Here is a 17,535-nt window from a genome sequence, read left to right as displayed (position 1 = left end):
AAACCTTCATGAAAATTAAATTCCATGTGTGAAAGGATCCACTTAGTGGCTTAATTTTAACTGAGTACTCATTTTCATTATACTGTAATTCTTCATCACTAATTAAATGCATATGAAATTACAATAATATTCTTCAAATTTCAAGATCATAGCCAGCAAAAAAACTTAACTTTTAGTTTACTACCTAATTTTAGATTTAAGTACCTCAAAGTCAAATGACTAGTTAAATGTTGTTGTTACAAACTTTTACTTATGTTGACTCAACCAAATTCACAATAAATTTCTGAAATATAACAAAGAAGTTTTGGGTTTTATCTGTACAAATCTTCAGCTTAACAGTTAAGAGATATTTAAACTGCTTTAGTTAATCAAATGTAAATCAATCCTTTTTCTCCACTCAATGTCATTTATCAACCCAACTAAAGGTATAGTCCTTTAGCCTACTAAAGGTAACAAGGAGAGAAACTTTAGAACAAGGGACAGCAGAATAAGAAGCATCTATCTGGGACTCTCATTTCAATAAGGTCAGTCACATTGGGTTTGGCAAATGCTTAGATCACAGATTTTGAAAGACAAAATAACTATCCATTATAAATATATGAATACATATAGGCATTTCAGGATAAGAGTAGAGTATAATTTTCCATTCAACCAGGAGAGGAATTATTTTAAGTATAGAGAGGACAGACTTTAGGGAAAAAAATTCATAGACTATGGTCAATCACTTCCTCTACCCTGGCCCCATCCATTCCAGTCCATGCACAGCCATTAGGGACTGTTTAAAATTGTGCTCAGTGTAAGGGAAGGAGAGGTAATATAAATATAAATGAGGTTGGGTTGGAGAGAGAAATTTTGACCATCTCTCCCACCTTTCACCATTTGGCTTTCTCTTTCCCTCCCTATACCCTTCCTGGTAAAATATGGATTTCACTGTTTTTATTTATTTGTTTGTTTTGTTTCATTTTGTTTTGTTTTTGCTTTTTGTTCACTTAATTTGGGTTTGGGGTTTTGTAAATGTGAATAATTGTTGTGTGTTAAAGGTCGGTTCCACAGATGCCTTTGGAGACTCTGTCAGAAAACCAAGCCTTGAAGAGCCATCGTGATTCAGGTATGCCCAATTTCTCACCCTTATCCGTGCACTCTCTTTTTCCTATTTACCCAAATTCCACCACTTGTTAGAAACCCAAGCTTGATCATCTTTGTGCATTAACCAAACAAGCAATGGAAAACCTGTCCCTTCCCAAATTAAGGCTAAACAAAAATTGGCACTTATAATTTACTGTCCCATATCCAAGTATATGACTAATTTCCCCAATAAAATTATAGGCAATACCAGACAACATCAAGGATAGAGAGCCTGCCTTATCTGTCCAACATAGCATCACCAGCATATAATACAATGCCTGGCACATAGTGGATGATTGGAGAAACCATTTTATACCTCTCTGAATTCGTACCATGGCCCATGAAGTTAACTTTCAGAGACTTTGGAAAGGTCATTTAACCCTGAGTCTACAAGGGAGAATTAGAAGGAATGATTGATGATTTTGCGAAATGGAATTGAGCAAGACTTGCTCAGCCCTTCTTAAGTTTCTTTTCAAAAAAGCCTATTCTCAGTTGTACATCAAGGTGGGAAAGCTGCAGTTGTAAGTGAATATGTTTGACTCAGGGACTAGGAGGTTTGAGAAGTCTGGTTACAGATCTAGGCCCTGTTTTCTAAACAGCTTTAACAGTAATAAAGCTGATATTCAGACTGCTACCTGTTTGAATACTGTGTCTTATTTCTGTATTGATTCTAAATATAGAGGTTGAGAGAAGATATCATTATCACCCCTAAAACCTTACCAGTAGTAAATACCTAGCAAATACTGATCAGTTGAATGAATGAATGAATTAATGAATGAATGAAAAGCTATCACCTGGCAAAGATGCTACCTAGTTGTATTTTTGTTTCTCTGTAACATAATTGGCTTGCAAATCGCACTCCTGCTTTGCTCCAGTCATATTTTAACTATTCCTCTTAGGCACTGCTCACAAAGGTAAGAAGCAATGGGCAATGTACAGCTGTCTTTAATTCCATGTGATTTATTTCCTGGGAGACTAGTTAAGGGAATAAAGAACACCTGCCTTCATAGTATTTTTCTCTTCCATATTCTACCAACTAGAGATGTAAATGGGTATAGCAATTCCTCTTTATAAAGCCATTAAATCATAATTAAGCTTTATTCACACTTCAGTAAAATTACTTTAGTCAGATAATCTACTAACTCTTTAGCAGAGTACCACTAAATGATTAAATAATGAATTCAGTAAAACAGAAAAAAATGTAAGCATACACTCCCTTCTACACCCATCTTCCTATTGTTTCCTTTAATACTGAAAATTATAAACTTTAATACTGAAAATAATAAACATCTATTTTTTTCATTTTATACTTGATATATTTTTGCTTTAATTCACATTGTGAATTGTTATTTCATGTGTCTTATTTTTGTTGATCTCCTCTATAAAATGTAGATTTCTAATTCAAAATTTTTCTGGTAATGGTTGGTTTTACATGTCTTTCAGATCCAAAGATATTAAGTCTAATAGTAAGATGTTGGCGTTTCAGTGTCTCTCTCTTTGGCATCTTTTTCTAACATCCCTTGGGAGTAACAACTTTCAAATCACATCTGGTCTTACAGGCTAGATAATAAACTTACTTAAATAATTACTACTGCAATGAAAAATAATTCTGCCATTAATTAGAATGCGGAATGATGCAGCCACTATGGAAAATAGTATGGAAATTTTTCCAAAAAGTTCAAACTGGGCTACTATAAAATCCAGCAATCCTACTTCAGAATATTTACCCAAAGAATTGAAATCAGGATCTCAAAGAGATATTATTAGCACCTCATGTTCATTGCAGCATTATCCACAGTAGCCAAGATATGGAAGAAACCTAAGTATACATCAACAGATGAGTAGATAAAGAAAATGCAGCATATACATACAATGAAATATTACTCATCTTTAAAAAAAAGGAAGGAAATCCTGTCATAGATGGCAACATGGATAGACCTGGAGGAGAGTATGTTAAGTGAAATAAACCAGTCACAGAAAGACAAATACTGTATGATTCCACCTATACGAGATATTTGAAATAATCAAACCCAAAGAATCAGAAAGTCCCTTTTCAGCAGCTGGGGGAAGGGGGAAATGGGAGTTACTATTCAATAGACAAATGTTGAACAAAGTCTTAAATGTTTAAGATGAATAAGTTCTAATGATCTGCTGTACATTATCCCTAAAACTGTATTGTACAGTTAAAAATTTGTTAAGAGGCGCTTGGGTGGCTCAGTCAGTTAAGTGTCCAACTCTTGATTTTGGCTCAGGTCATGTTCTCAGGGTTGTGAGATCTAGCCTCACGTCGGGTTCTGCCCTGACAGTGAGGAGCCTCCTTAGGATTCTCTGTCTCTCCCTCTTTGTCTGCCCCTTCCCTGTTAGCACTCTCTCTCTCTCAAAATAAATAAATAAACATTAAAAAAAAATCTGTTAAGAGGATGGATCTCATATTTGGCACTCTAACTACAAAAAAATAATAAAATAAAATAAAATACTTCTACCACATCACATAGTATCTGATAATTCAAAATGACTATTAATAGCTCAGAGGTAGCCATCTATTTGCCTCTATAATTAATTCCACATTACATCATATTTTGTCACCACCCAAGAGAAAATCCTTGTCATCATTTTCTATTACCTCCCAATTGTTCCCCCTGCTTCCAAACTCTGCCTGCTTCTACCTGTCTCATGCAGTGCCCTTAAGGCTATCTTTCGTAAACATCTATTACATAGCACTAATCTTCAAACTCCGCAATAAACATTCAGAGTCCCCTCACCTGGCCCGTTCTCTATATGTAATCCCTTAGACTCCCCAACTCTCTAGACCTTTATGCACAAATGTCTTCCTCCCTGTCTGCTTACACCCTGCTTATCCTCCCTAGTCTTGCTCATGATATGCCCTCAAAGATCCAAGTCAGAATTAACCACTGATTTACCTGTGCTCTCACTGCATGCATGTGTACTGTTTGGATGTTACCTTTTGCTTTAATTGCTTAAGTTACTCTTCCACCCTGCCAGATCACGACTTCTTGGATGGAAAAACCCGATGCCTAATTCAATTTTGTATCCTCACAGAAATAGCTCACCACTGTTCACACAATAAGGTAGTCTCTACATACTTGGGGAATGCACAGAAATATGGGCCATTGTGTGATGTTAGGATGTTGTTCTCATGCTGGTATCATGAGTTTTCAAAACAATTCTTTGAGGCCCACTGGCTACTGTGTCTTGTCTGCTTTTTTTTTTTTTTCTTTTTTTACTTGGAATAAAGACAGATGTCCCCATAGGGATAGTTCGTGCTAAAGGTGGAAGATGAAAATAAAGAATGAGTTGGGACTCAAGAGCAACACTTGCCTCATAAGCATCCTTAGGTTTCAATACCAACTAGGTGTGTCATACAGCTAATGTCTTCAGAAGATTCTAGAAGATGCTTTCTAATCTTCATTCTTTGGGCTTCCTAATGGGTTGCTTCTATTATTAATATCAATCTTATGTTGAAATAAATCTACTCCTCCACTACTGGGGACAAGGACTAAAGTACATGCAGCATACACAGTCCAATTATTCTTTTTCCCTTTACTTGTCACTTAAAATTCTTGTCAAATTTTACTATATGTCATTAGCAAATTCATTTAATTCACTAATGCAGTTTCAAAATATTGCATTCCTATACCAAATCCCCAAATAGTTTACAACTAATAATCAGTCTGTTTTTATCCACCTCTGAAAAATACTAAGGCTGCCATATTTTTATTGATATTGTTGCAGACGTTACATTTAGTGCTAGTACATACTTGGCGCTCAATAACAATGTTAACTAATTTTGAGAATAATAACTAAAGATGACACATATACTTCAATTTTTCTCTACTTTGAGTCCATGTGTTAAAGTACCTCCCATTTTGTTTTCTTTCTATTATAATTCTGGAATAATCCTTATATTTGAAAAAATAAAGCATTAACATGCCTCAAGCATGCCGTATAGAAGTAGGTCAACCTGTCATGATCCTGTTTCTATCTTTTGGCCTTGCTTTAATGAAACCCTGTTAAGGCATAAACTGATGGCATATATAGTTATTTATGCTTATTAAAGTCTATATGCAATTGCACCAAAAAGTTGCATATATAGACTTGAATGATAAATGTCTACTGTTCTGAGAAAGACATCTTATTTCAAATAGAATTATGAAGCTATGTTGGAAAAATAGGATTTGGGAGCACATTGACATCACTGAGAACTCCACCTTGACCCCCTCCCGAAGGCCTCATTAATAATAGTTAACATGATGTGTTTGGCACTGTTTCTAAAGTTATCAATGTATTTTCTCATCTAATCCTCACAAAAAAAAAAAAAACAAACAATGAGGTAGGTAATGTTAAGATCTCCATTTTATAGAAGAGCTAACTGAGGCTTGGAGGGGTCAAGATCATTCCACTAGTAAATGAAAAAGCAGCGGTTTCTGAACGTAATCAGTGTGTTTTATAACCCACAACCTTCTACCATTTTATCACATCCCTCTGTTTAAAGCCAAGTAGAAAATTTCAGCTTAAACTGAGTTATGTATTACCCCTTTTTCTTTTTCTAAGCTTACTTCTATTTCTTCTTTCCAATTTTTTTAAATGGGGAAAAGACACAATTCAATTATGAACTCACTTGAATTTATTTTTGAGAGCTTTGTTTCAAAACTGCCTTGGATGAACCGCAACGCACCCAAGTCAACTAAGAATTAAGTCTGAAAATCTGTAAATCTTTAAACTGTCAAAGTGAAATGTCAAGACATCAGCTATATCCTGTAATCGCAGGAGAATACTTTGAGAACGTTTTACACTGAATTCCAGGCCCTTGAGTCCTCAAGTTCTCAAGACTGTTAGGACTATACATGCTGTAAACATGGAGATGCATCCCTTAGTCCCCCTTCACGAAGGACATGCTGCCCTGCTGCAAGGAGTGAGGTCAGTGGACAATCATCAGCTGTGAGATCCTTCAGGGTCTCCCTGAACTGCAGAGAGCTTCCTTGCAACATGCCCTGCATGGAGAGCCCCGTGGCCACACTGGTCACTGAGCCAGGCGGGGATTTGAAGGCCAAGGCCCAACACAGGAAACTCTGATGGGCAAGCGCTTTCTGTCAGGTTGACCTAGGCTTTGTCAAACCTGTATCACAGTTTACTTCTCTGCTCAACTCTTTCCCCTAATAAATATCTGGCTCCCTAAATACCATTTCAGTGTCTTCTTCTGGAGAACCTAACTCATTATAGACACTTAAGCCAAATGAGTCTAGATAAGAATTCAAAGGCTTTGGGGAGTCTCAAGAAATAAAGATCTACTTTTTCTGGGTTCTAGCCCAGAAACTACTAGATAACTATGAAACATTGCAAGACACCTGAATGGTTTCCTTTCTGCATGTATCCCTAAAATGTAAGAATTAGCCTAGATTTTGAGTGAATTTGACACTTGAAAACACTTAAAGTTCAGTCAAGTTTCTTAGGCCAAGGCTAATGGTACCCCTAAGTTGCTCAATGTCCAGGGCTGGACATTCACTTTTGGGGTGCCACTAAGCGCAAGTTCAACATGCAGCTGCCTAAAATAAAATTCATACACACATACATATACACATACACTTCCCTCAACCTTCTAAAGATCTCTTGATTAACCTTGAACCAATTGTGTCTGCAATTAATAACATTATCTCCACCTCTTCAAAGTTATATTTTTCTCCTATCCATGTAATTATGTTTACAAAACACACATATAAGCCCCACCTCACCAAAGGGTTTGTAGCCAATGTGGATAGCAAGAAATATGCATTAAAACTAGTTCATACTCATAGTTTGATTTCTTTTAGTGTGGAGCATACAAATATTGTGGTCTGGTGCCAGATAGATTATAAAATAAGTGGTCAAAATTATGTATCTTGGTGACTTTATATGATTTTGAAGGATAAAGACTGAAATTAGTAGTCCCCAAGTCCAATTAATACTAAATATTACTTTTGTCTGCAAATGTATAGGAGGAACATCCGTAAGAGTGTAGACTTTCCCACACATAATATCTCAATATGCTAAAATGGAATTTTCCTGTGTATATGTAATTACCCCATTTTTAATCTTTTATTTTACAATTGTATTTTTCTCTAAATTACATAAATCTCTCTTGTTTTAAGTTGATTTATTGATTTTGAGAGAAAGAGAGAAAGCCAGTGAGAGTAGGGGAGGGGCAGAGAAAGAGGGAGAGAGAGAATCCCAAGCAGGCTCCACACTCTCAGCACAAAGTCCTACACAGAGCTCAATTCCATGAAACAGTGAGATCATGACCTAAGCCGAAATCAAAAGCTGGACGCTTAACCGACTGAGCCACACAGGTGCCCCTGAATTACATAAATTTCTACATGATACTTACTCTTATATTACTTTTTAAATGGAACTTTTAATAAACTGCACAAACTCTGGGTGTCATGCTTTCTAATATTTATAAAACCTGAGGATTCTTTCACAAATTGTAGGTAATTTCTGATGAAAATACATTTTCGTGAGGGAGCTTGCATAGAAGTAGAAATTGCAACAAATTCTCTGTTTGTTGGTTTTTCTTCCAAGGAGTCTGATATTGTTGCTTTATCATATCATAAGATGTTTGGTTTTTGTTTTTTTAATGATCTCAAAACTGTGATTCTGTAAGCACATGTGACAGTTCCTCTGAACATTTCATCTCTTTAGGGCTTTTGATTTTTTCCTTAAAATCAAAATTCATTGCAAATCTACATTTAGGAGTCTATTTTGATTTCCTGGTAAGATGACCAAAATTTTATACCCTAATACTCTTCGTTTGAAATGTGGTTTAAAAGGGTTGATGATTCAAAGCATTTTCCAAGATAAGAACAATGCAACAACTGTTAATTCGAGTCACACAGCTAAATACTCCTTCAAAAAGGTTTGAAAATGTGTCCCTGGTGCTATGCTCAACTGATTTAGAGGGCTGAGGCATAGGAAGTAACAGTCAAAATTCAGGCATAATTTATAATTTAACCTATAAAAGTTTTAAAAGAGTCCAGTGTTCGTTGCTGTTGTAGGCTTTTCCTTTGTATTCAGTATCATGTTATTAAAAGTCATCCAGTCATTGTTCCTTAATCATTCCACATCCTAACATCATTCTGGGCTAATTTTGAAGATATTGGTCTTTTACTTTGAGGCATTTTTCTTTGGATCTATTAGTTTGAGACAGTGGAAACCAGTCAAAATGAGACGTTTCTTGAAGTCTAAAATTGCTAATGTTAAACACCTATCACATTAGATTTCTGCATACGTGAAGCTTACAAGACTATATGAGAAAAACAAATTGAAAACTGAAAAATAGCATGTTTTGTTATAATACATGACAATACTTTGGTTGAAGTGGAAGAAATATGTCAACTATAAATGGCATTGCCCTATTTGTAGAAATATTTGTAGAATTATTAATGGCTATATAAAGCAAAAATCCTTACTAATTCTTCACTTAAACAATCTGCTCTCAAAATGCAACCAAAAAAAGGAGAACAAAGGAGAGAAAAATATATATATTTCATTTTATGTCAAGACAAAGTTCATATATAAATGGGCTCTTGAGTAAGCCATAACATTACAGCAGGAGATATGATTTAGAGTATTCCAAAGCCAGGTTAAACAACTAACTATGGCTTCAAGTATATAAGTAGAATAAACAAAATGCCAAATTAAAAAAAAATCCATATGGTGTTTGGGCCTAATTAAAATTCTAACCAGATTTGCTACAGGTATATTTCACTTGATGTACAAAACAGGCATCCATGTGTCCTTGTGTTAACTCCAGCACTTACACATCCTTGAAATGGGAATAATTACATTGTTTCTTCTCCTGGGTGTGAGAACTTACCAGTAAAATATTCTGGACACAAAGCCTCAAGCTAATTTAGCAACAACTCCCATAAAAAATGTGAATATATAACATTATAGCTGCAATAATCCCCTTAAGCTAGTAATAGAAATGAAAATGATTTACTCTGGGAATCTGACTGTATTGCTTTAAATCATTTGTCTATGTAAATTATTTGTGTATCAAAAAAAGTAGGAGCCCCATGTGTTTATTTTCATTTTTACCAAAGCCTAGAGCCATATAACACATTTGATTTCTGGCTCACCTGATTATTTTACATCGATACTCATCCTCTCAAGAAATAAAATACACCTGAACCAAGCTTGGGAAAGGAAGAAGTTTAAAACTAGAATTTATTTCAATGTATTATTGCATAGATAATACGGTAAGAGTCAAAATCTTAAAGTGTTCTTTATTGGTAATTTAAATCTTATTTTTCATTCTTAGAGTTGTACTATCAAAATGTAGATACTTAAAATTCGGAATGAAGGCACAATTTCTATGTGTGGAATAGTTAATGAGACTTCTCTGCAGTTATGCCTACCACTTCAACAATTAAAAGTACTGTAACAGTGGTAATCAATCAATTACAACATCCTAAGTTAATATTAGGTTATCTGCCTTTGGTTAAACATAAGCCAATGTTGGTGGGGGGGGGGAATCACAAGGTTAATTTACTTGAACACTTCTCTGTTCTGGACATTTGTAAACAAATGAGTCAGATTCAAAAGTAATTTTTATTCTAGTTATGTTTCTCATTTTAAATAAAAATATAGCATTTAGAAAAATTCCATTACAAAATATGTTCATAAAATGTAGGTTTATTAACAAGCACCTTAACGAGCATCTTTTGTGTGGTAAAATTGTTCTGAATCCAGAAGGGGTTTCCAATATTGTAAGCTAATTTTTACTTTATGGTAATACATTAATATGCTTTTACATTTAGTTCTAAATCATAGATAAAACTTATTCAGTAAAAGTCTTAGTGATACATCCACCCTATTGATTGAAGTTAGAACTTTACGTTAGCCAATAATCTCCCTGTGAAATATAAGAGATTGATATGTTGCATTTAGTAAGTTCACAAAAAAAGAAAAAGAACAGAGGGGCCTTAAAAATATTCTTATGAGTTGAATTCATTTAGACCAAATGAAGAAAATCAAGTGTAAACCAGGAGTTTTGAGGAGTCCAAAACCGAGTTTGATGCTGGCTTTTGTAGCTTTCTTCCAATCCTTGGTCACTATAAATACCCTAGAAAATACTAGTCACATCAAGGACATTCGGTCTTACATAGCAAACTCCTGAAGCCTTGAAGTGGGGTCTGGCATGACCATTGCTTAAGAGATATTGAAAACTCTCTACTAAACCCCCAGCCTTTGGTACAAGTCAGAAATGTGAAGAAGGTTTAATGAAGATGGGAGGGCAAAGGAATGTTCTCTATTTCCACAATAACAGAACCTACATTCACTTCTACACCACAACTAATTCTGTTAAGCATGGTCAGGCGGAAACTCAAGTCTCCATCAGCCAGAAAAGGAAGCAGGAAGCCAAGACTAGTGCTATTTCTACAGACATTTCCCCCACCAGATTTCTTAGCTTCCTACCCAGGGTTGGGATGCGGATAAAGGAAATGAGGTGCCTATCGGGTAACATGGAAGGAGGCACACCATGGCCCTGCTAGTGATGGCCTCCTTCCATGGGGCACCTTTGGTGTCTCACTTGCCTTATCCTCATCTAAGCCCGGTTTGGTACAGCTTTTTCAACAGTTTTATGGCAAGAAGCTCAAAATGACAAGGCACTATTGATGACCAACAAATGAATCTATACTTTAGAAGGGGGGAGGGGATATAAAAAATAGAGTACATAAACAAAAATGTTTAAAAGGGAAGTTATCTCCTAATTAAAGAAATATTGTCCACTTAAAATATATAAAGTTGTTTATCACCCAGACTAATTCTTCAACTATTCATCTGGGATTGAAACATACTCTATTATTTTGGGGAACCTGTGTGGCTCAGTAGGTTAAGCATCCAACGTAGGCTCAGGTCCTAATCTCACGGTTTGTGGGTTCGAGCCCTGCGTCGGGCTCTGTGCTGACAGCTCAGAGCCTCAGCACAGAGCCTGGAGCCTGCTTCAGATTCTGTGTCTCCCATTCTCTCTGCTCCTCTCCCATTCACGGTCTGTCTCTCTCTCAAAAACAAACATTAAAAAAAGAATTTTTTAAGTAAAAAAAATTTACAAAAAGAAACTCTATTATTTCAAAAATTTGCATCATCAGGGATGAAGTCCAGCCCTAACACATATCTGTATGTAGTAAAAGTCTAATACAATAGTTATTCTTGACAGTGTATGATAACCCTATCCCTACCCCCATCTCTAATATGTACAAAGAGGTTCCAATATAATTACGAACCCGACTTCCTGGGAATGTCTTTAAAGCTACTACAATATAGCTAAATTATTCTAATTGTGGGACTTTTTGTAGTTGCCAATTTCTAATCAAATGACAATAGCTCCTCAAGATTGAGCTAAATAGGTAGTTTTATGTTGGAATCAGAATATAAAATCTTACAAAATGAAAACCATTGAAAGGGAATAATGACTCCTGCGGCTCAATTGTATCTGAAGTACCAGAGAGAAGGACACTTGGACTGTTAGGTTCCTGGCTTAATTGTAACACAGGTCACCATTTTTAAAAACAAGTGGATTAATATTAGAAGCGATACCTATTAAACACTTTTCTATTCATTGGGAACTTAACCTTTTCAATTTAATACATTTGATTTCCAAATTCATTTGCAAGTAAAAATAAAACTATTTAGTCTTGGTAACATTCCAAGACTTGTGAATTCAGAATTCTTTAATTTAGAAGTTTCTTGAAATCAGAGACTATCCACTTACCATCCATTTATTTCCACTTATTATTCTTCATATATATATTCCCAGGATAGAAGCTTTAAATAGGATATTAGAATGTACATCCTGACTTTTGGAATTGGATTCAAAATAGTGAAAAAAGATTATTTGCTTCATAGTTCTTGGTCTAATTTGCTATAAGCAATATCTTCATAGGGATATATTTAATATTAAGGCAAAGGTGAAAAAAACCATCATTATAAATATTTGAGTATTTTCATCAGACATCTTGTCATTGCAATAATTTGTAGTCCATGAAAAACATGAAGCAACTCTAATCTGTCTAAATCTTTCTACTAAAATATAGAGGACAGAATTTTTTTTAAGCATCCAGGGCTTGCTTTTACAGTATTTTGTAGATTTTTAATCACTGATCATGTGTGATGGTCCCACGATCTTTTGAGTAAGTCAAGAAGTGTTTCTACACTACAGATAACAAAATTTGGGTTCAAAGAGGATAAGTGAATTAACCAAGTTCAGAACATTGATAAATGGACAAGAGGGGCTAGAATCCAGACCTTTGTATTCCCCATCCAGTGTGTTTTCCATAACACAACTACAACAGGCTGAATGTAAATAAGGAGCACTGAACATTTTCAATTCTATATTGTCTATCCTTGATATCTAATTCCTTTGAATGTACAGCACCTTGAAATTCTTTCCTCTTCCCTGTAAGTGAAATACAGCTATGTCTATTAGCAAGGTACACTTTGTAAATATTGGCCACAAAACAAATATGCAAGGAAGGACCACATAAAAGTACAAGTGCGTCACTGCTGTCGTCAAACCCACTCTGTCACCAACGGGAGAAGAAAAGTGACCTCCTCAGACATTGAGAAGGCAACCAATTTATAGGGCAATGTTTATAGATCTGACCACAGGGTGTCCTCTACAATCCATTTACTAGCTATAACTAGCTATATTGCCACAAACCTTTAGTAACTATTCTCACTGCCCTTTACTGACCCTTATGTAACTACATCTTAGTAAATTTTGCTATCTTTTTTTTTTTTTAACATTTATTCACCTTTGAAAGAGAGAGAGAGACAGAGCATGAATGGAGGAGGGGCAGAGAGAGAGGGAGACACAGAATCTGAAGCAGGCTTCAGGCTCTGAGCTCTCAGCACAGAGCCCCAAGCGGGGCTCAAACCCACGAACTGTGAGATAATGACCTGAGCAAAGAGTGGCCGCTTAACCGACTGAGCCACCCAGGCGCCCCTAGTTTTGCTATCTTTAAAATATGATGTCCATTTGGGGCGCCTGGGTGGTTCAGTCGGTTAAGTGGCCCACTTCAGCTCGGGTCATGATCTTGCTGTCCGTGAGTTTGAGCCCCCCGTTGGGCTCTGTGCTGACAGCTCGGAGCCTGGAGCCTGCTTCTGTTTCTGTGTCTCCCTCTCTGTCTGCCCCTCCCCCATTTGCGCTCTCTCTCTGCCTTTCAAAAATGAATAAATGTTCGAAGAAATTTTTAAATATGATGTCCATCTAAAAAAGAGTAAAGTTGGATACAACGTTTTTTAACACTTATTTATTTTTGAGAGAAAGAGACAGAAAGAGCATGAGAGGGGGAGGGGCAGACAGAGAGGGAGAGCAAGGATTCTAAGCAGGCTCCATGTTGTCAGCACAGAGCCTGATGGGGGGCTCGAACTTAGAACTGTGAAACTAATAACCTTAGTCAGTTGGACGCTCAACTGACTAAGCCATCCAAGCACCCCTGGATATAACTTTTTAAGAGAGCAGAGTTTTAAAAGTGAAGGCAGGAAGAAAGATAGGTAGAGGAGTGTTTCAAAATAAGTGAATAAAACACAAGCCCCCTTGGACTGCTGTACAGAATTGTAATTTACTATCGTGAAGTTCAAGAACTTCTATTTCTCATGCCTGGCTTTCCTCCAAAACTCTGGCCAGTAATGATTGAGTGTGAGTAATGACTTTCACATCATGAAATGATGGCTTATTCCTGCCACAAATTTGTCATTCTTAGCTGTGAACTTTGGCAGACCTTTAAAACAGATCTGCCACCGTGAGCTAGAAGAACTACTTTCACTGTAGTCTATCCACATAATTAAATCATTTTGTTGTGGCTGTAGTTGTGGGCATATAGAGCACTTATTAAGATCACGGAGAACTGGCTTCTAATCTCAATCATATCTATGCTATTTTAAGTAGTCGTTCAATTTCTCCGTTTCTTGTGTTTGACGGAGATACGCCTATCCTTGCCTACCTGTTTTTGTAAGAAGAAAAAGATATTCCAAGCAACACAACTTTGTAGTCTTAGAAGACACATCTAACTGTAAATGGTATTATTTTCATTACTATCTGTTCTCTCTGCAGTGATATATGAGTACCCTTGAGATATTACCAACACTGAGCTAAAACCAATATTTGCTCTCAGAGTTTTTATCTAGTGACTGCATCTTTGATGATGGTTTAGAACATATCTCCTTTTTGGCTCTCTTGTTGCAATTAAGCCAAATCTAAGAAAATGGTTGTTTCTGGGTTTCTTTATTTAAAATGGTAGTTTCTGGTACTTTCTCCTGAGATCTTGTGTTCTGTCTCTCTCTCTGTCTCTCTCTCTGTCTCTCTCTCTCTCTCTCCTTCCCTCCCTCTCACTTTCTCCTTTCTTTCTCTCTCCCTCCCCCTCCTCACTCCTCACCTCTGTCTCTGTCTCCTTCTTCCTTTCCTTTTACTCCTTTCTTTCCCCACCCTGTCACCAGAGGCTACAAGTATCTACAGGCACCTCCTGGCCCTACAGATGTCACTCAGGGCTAAAATCCTATTCAAACCTGACTGGAGTAATCTAAGCAGTAGAAGCTGTGGAAGCTTTTGAAGGATTTTTAGGCAACCCAGTGAGTGTGCAAAGTAGTAGCAGAAAACACTCAAAACTATTAGAGCCTATTTTTACCTCAACAGATAGAGGTTGTTTTGTATTGTTTTGTTTTCTACCTCACTTTTTATAGCTCTTACTACTCAAAAAGCAATCTATTTAAAGCTACTGTGATCACTTAAACTTTATATTCACTAAAAGTGATTTTCATTGGCAAAGTTCCCATAGAGTAATTTCAGACTTCTCTGGTAATAAATGCCTTCATAAAATTATAGGAAGGAACAGAAGTTCCTGCTGGAATTTCATGATCCAATGGTGGGGGTGGGGAAGAACACTTAAGGTTCTCTTCCTGGACCTGCTCCTCAGTTATAGATACATTCATAGAGAGAAAATTGTCAGCTGCTAATTGTTTCAATGCCTTAATCTGCAAAATAAAAACAATAAATTTGGACTTCTAAAAGAAGGACTAAGCAGGAAAAGGAAAAAAAGGCAATGTCTACATTGTGATTAACAAATATCAGAATTATGTAGATATCCTTCCAATTTTTTTCCCTAAAAAATGACATTTCAGAAGAGAAAACTTTATAGTGGGCCAATGAAGAAGAGCTTACCACATTACTTACTATGATGTGGTTCATGAACATATAAGCAACCTCACTCTTGAACCAAATTGTGTGTGGTAGTGTCTGGGCACAGGCTGGGCACAGGGCACAGCCCTGATAGCATTTAAAAATAATTGCTTTCTAAGCAGAACGCTTACATGTTACATATTCACAGGGATTGTGACCTTTCTTTACGCTGGGTGCAAGTTGCCGTAATTTTACTCAGAGCAGTTGAAAAGGAACATTTACTAAACCAGTAGTTTCAACACTAAAGCCAAAACTAATAAATTAGCACTTCAGAATGGCACACAAATCTGTATTTGCTTCCTAAGTGACACCTTTGCCTCATGCTAAACTATACCCCCTACGACTTTATCAGAAATAAGAAGTAGGGGACTGTTACCTTGACAGAAAGGAGTCTGATGCCAGCTCTTGAAAATTTCCATTGATGGTGCGCAGGCGCATTGGTAAAGCCAAAACCAGTCTTCAGGGTCTTCACCACTTTGCAAGCTGTCAAAATCCTCGTCATTTTGAAGATGTTGATTTGTGACTAAAATTAAATAAAATTACCTATATTTATGAGAATTTTGTTAGAAGATTTTTTTTAATTAATGCGAAAGAAAGATGGGGGGTGCAGTCTGGTGTTTAAGGCTGACTGCACAGCAATCCTTGAATTTCCATTCATTCTGTCATTAAATATCTTCAGCCACTGCTCCTCCTTCTCTTAACCCCTCCTCCTGAGGTAATGTCCGGAGATGTTCCATGGACATGTAATACAAATTACAAAACATCAAACACTACCTTCTCCTGCTGAGATAATGCTAGTGTTGTAGAAAACCAGTCATCCATCAAAGGAACTGCTTATGCAGCTGAATAGAATGACCTAGCCACAGTGGATAACCTTAGGAATCTCACCCTAAAGAGCAATAACTTTATAATAATGCCAGAGATCAAAGGCTTTTACTGGTGTTAGATGTGATGCCTAGTTTGCCTCTAAAGAGATTTTGGATTCCCAAAGAAACCTGAAGAATTGCCATTTTCAGCTTAGAAAAAAGGATGGGTATGCAACCACATGTAGTAAAAATGACATCACAATAAACCTTTCTGCATAAATGTAGATTGTTCTTTTTTTTTGAGTTAATAAAGTAGTATATTACATTCTTACTATTGCATTGTTTTGTATTTTACATTTTATTTATTTTTTTTAACGTTTATTTATTTTTGAGACAGAGAGAGATAGAGCATGAACGGGGGAGGGTCAGAGAGAGAGGGAGACACAGAATCTGAAACAGGCTCCAGGCTCTGAGCTGTCAGCACAGAGCCCGACGCGGGGCTCGAACCCACGAACTGTGAGATCGTGACCTGAGCTGAAGTCGGACGCTTAGCCGACTGAGCCACCCAGGCGCCCCTGTATTTTACATTTTAAAACAATCGGTAATATTAACTAAGACGCAACCAGAGCAAAGTAGGCTATTTATATCTCTCTTAAGATTTGTAAGATTTATAAAGAGTGTCTGAAACAAGGGCAATCGTTGATTTTCACAGAAGAACTGGTCCTAAGCCAAGACTTTTTTTAGCTTTTAAAATGTTACATATAAAGTTCTCAAAACTTAAGCATTTGTGCTTCAACTAAGTCAAAATTGATTCATGTAACCCTTCAATCCCATGTTTAATCAGGCAGGCAAAGGCTCTTGTAGGCTTGTGGAAGCTGTCAGGTAAGTCATGTGTCTGTGTGGATCAGGAAACACTGTCTCATCATCTCTTGGTATCCTTGCAAAGGAGGCCAAGAAATGAAAGCTCCCTCCACATGCTTCCTGTAGTGGAAAAGATGACCCAGAATGGCACAGAGATTGTAAACTGCATGTACATAGGATGGGTGCTGGAAATGGGGGAGTGAGGATGACTTTATTTTTTAAAAAAAAGATACAAAGTTTAAGCTCAGTCTTCTGTCTTACTTAATGTATTTTGTATAAACATTTTCTGAAGCCAAAGTACTTCATGGTTTCTGGTGATAGAAAACTGAAAAAAATAGTCTCAATCTAGTGTATATAAGTAATTAATAAAATAAATAATGTTATGGTAGGATGTCCAAATGCAATGGAGAAAGAAAGACATAGAGAGAGAAGAGAGAAAGAAAGAAAGAAAGAAAGAAAGAAAGAAAGAAAGAAAGAAAGAAAAAGGGAAGAGAGAGAAGAAAAGAA

At 36.4% G+C, this 17,535-nt stretch overlaps 1 protein-coding gene across 1 annotated transcript in view; it reads right to left on the bottom strand.

Annotated features, from left to right (window-relative positions):
- Nucleotides 1–15,874, bottom strand: part of CPS1 (carbamoyl-phosphate synthase 1) — a 130,171-nt gene extending 114,297 nt beyond the window's left edge. Inside the window, exon 1 of the mRNA XM_015539236.2 lies at nt 15,738–15,874. Coding sequence (XP_015394722.2) covers nt 15,738–15,863 — 126 coding nt within the window. The 5' untranslated portion in view covers nt 15,864–15,874. The remainder of the gene's footprint in view (nt 1–15,737) is intronic.
- Between the last annotated feature and the right edge of the window lie 1,661 nt (nt 15,875–17,535).

This window comes from Panthera tigris, chromosome C1 (genome assembly GCF_018350195.1).
Source record: "Panthera tigris isolate Pti1 chromosome C1, P.tigris_Pti1_mat1.1, whole genome shotgun sequence".
In the NCBI taxonomy this organism is placed as follows: domain Eukaryota; kingdom Metazoa; phylum Chordata; class Mammalia; order Carnivora; family Felidae; genus Panthera; species Panthera tigris.
Note: the sequence above shows the minus strand (reverse complement) of the source record. Positions and strands in the feature narration are given on the sequence as shown.